The sequence below is a fragment of the Colobus angolensis genome, unplaced genomic scaffold (genome assembly GCF_000951035.1).
Source record: "Colobus angolensis palliatus isolate OR3802 unplaced genomic scaffold, Cang.pa_1.0 Scaffold25, whole genome shotgun sequence".
In the NCBI taxonomy this organism is placed as follows: Eukaryota; Metazoa; Chordata; class Mammalia; order Primates; family Cercopithecidae; genus Colobus; species Colobus angolensis.
The window spans coordinates 1789501-1790675 of NW_012115710.1; the positions used below are offsets into that span (position 1 = coordinate 1789501).

Sequence of the window (1175 nt, forward strand, 5' to 3'; positions counted from 1 at the left end):
GAGACGGGGTTTCACCGTGTTGGCCAGGGTGGTCCCGAACTCCTGACCTCAGGTGATCCTCCTGCCTTGGCCTCCCAAAGTGCTGGGATTACAGGTGTGAGCCATTGGTCCCAGCCTGAGTCAATAAGGGGTTTTTTTTGTTTTTTTTTGGGGGGGACGGAGTTTTGCTCTTGTTGCCCAGACTGGCTATGACGTGATCTCGGCTCACCGCAACCTCTGCCTCCCAGGTTTAAGTGATTCTCCTGCTTAATGTCAGTCAAACAATGCAGGGGATCCCAGGAGGCACACAAGGGAAAATGCTGAAATAACCAAGGGCAGATCCCGGCTTCTGCAGGGGCACGACCCTCACCCAGGGATACCAGGTTCCTGTAGTTCTCCAACATCACGTCCTTGTATAAAGCCCTCTGTGCAGGGTCCAGGCATTTCCACTCCGCCTGAGAAAATTCTATGGCCACATCCCTGAATGTCAAGTGTCCCTAAAATGAAAAACACATTTCACCAACAGGATATGTAAAGGGTATTTATCTTCACTCAAAATGAGAAGGGAGTTATAAAGATTCACTCGATTGAAGAGAATGTTCTGACGAATCTACATTAAGGTATTTGTGATGTAGTTATGTGTCTGTAAACGTGGTTTTTTTCTTTTTCAGAGTGCAGTGGTGCGATCTCAGCTCACTGCAACCTCCACTTCCTGGGTTCAATCAACTCTTGTGCCTCAATCTCCCAAGTAGCTGGGACTACAGGTGCACACGATCACACCGGCTAATTTTTGTATTTTCAGAAGAGACAGAATTTCACCATGTTGGCCAGGCTGGTCTTGAACTCCTGACCTCAGGTGATCCACCCGCCGGGGCCTCCCAAAGTGCTGGGATTACAGGTGTGAGCCACCATCCCAGCCTGAGAGTTGTGTTTTATTACACTTTTCCAAGTGTAATAAAATTTTTAAGTTATATTTTAAAAATCAATATAGATTTTTCATTTTGTGGACATATAAGACATACAAATAAAAAATTAACCCATGGTTATCTCTACAGAAGGATTAGATATTATTTTTGACACTCCAAGTGATATTCAGTATCTACCTGATCTGAATACCTACCAATACCACCACCACTACTACGCAAGTGGTGTCTTCGGAGAGGACGAAGTCCACAGTGGCTTCAAAAAAAAAAAAA

The 1175-nt window shown here is 45.1% G+C and overlaps 1 protein-coding gene across 1 annotated transcript in view; it reads right to left on the bottom strand.

Annotated features, from left to right (window-relative positions):
• The window catches only part of LOC105514835 (zinc finger protein 480-like), a 64451-nt gene that overhangs the window by 46366 nt on the left and 16910 nt on the right, over window positions 1-1175 (bottom strand). The window contains exon 2 of the mRNA XM_011946492.1: window positions 350-476. Within this exon, the coding sequence (XP_011801882.1) occupies window positions 350-476 (127 nt within the window). The remainder of the gene's footprint in view (window positions 1-349; window positions 477-1175) is intronic.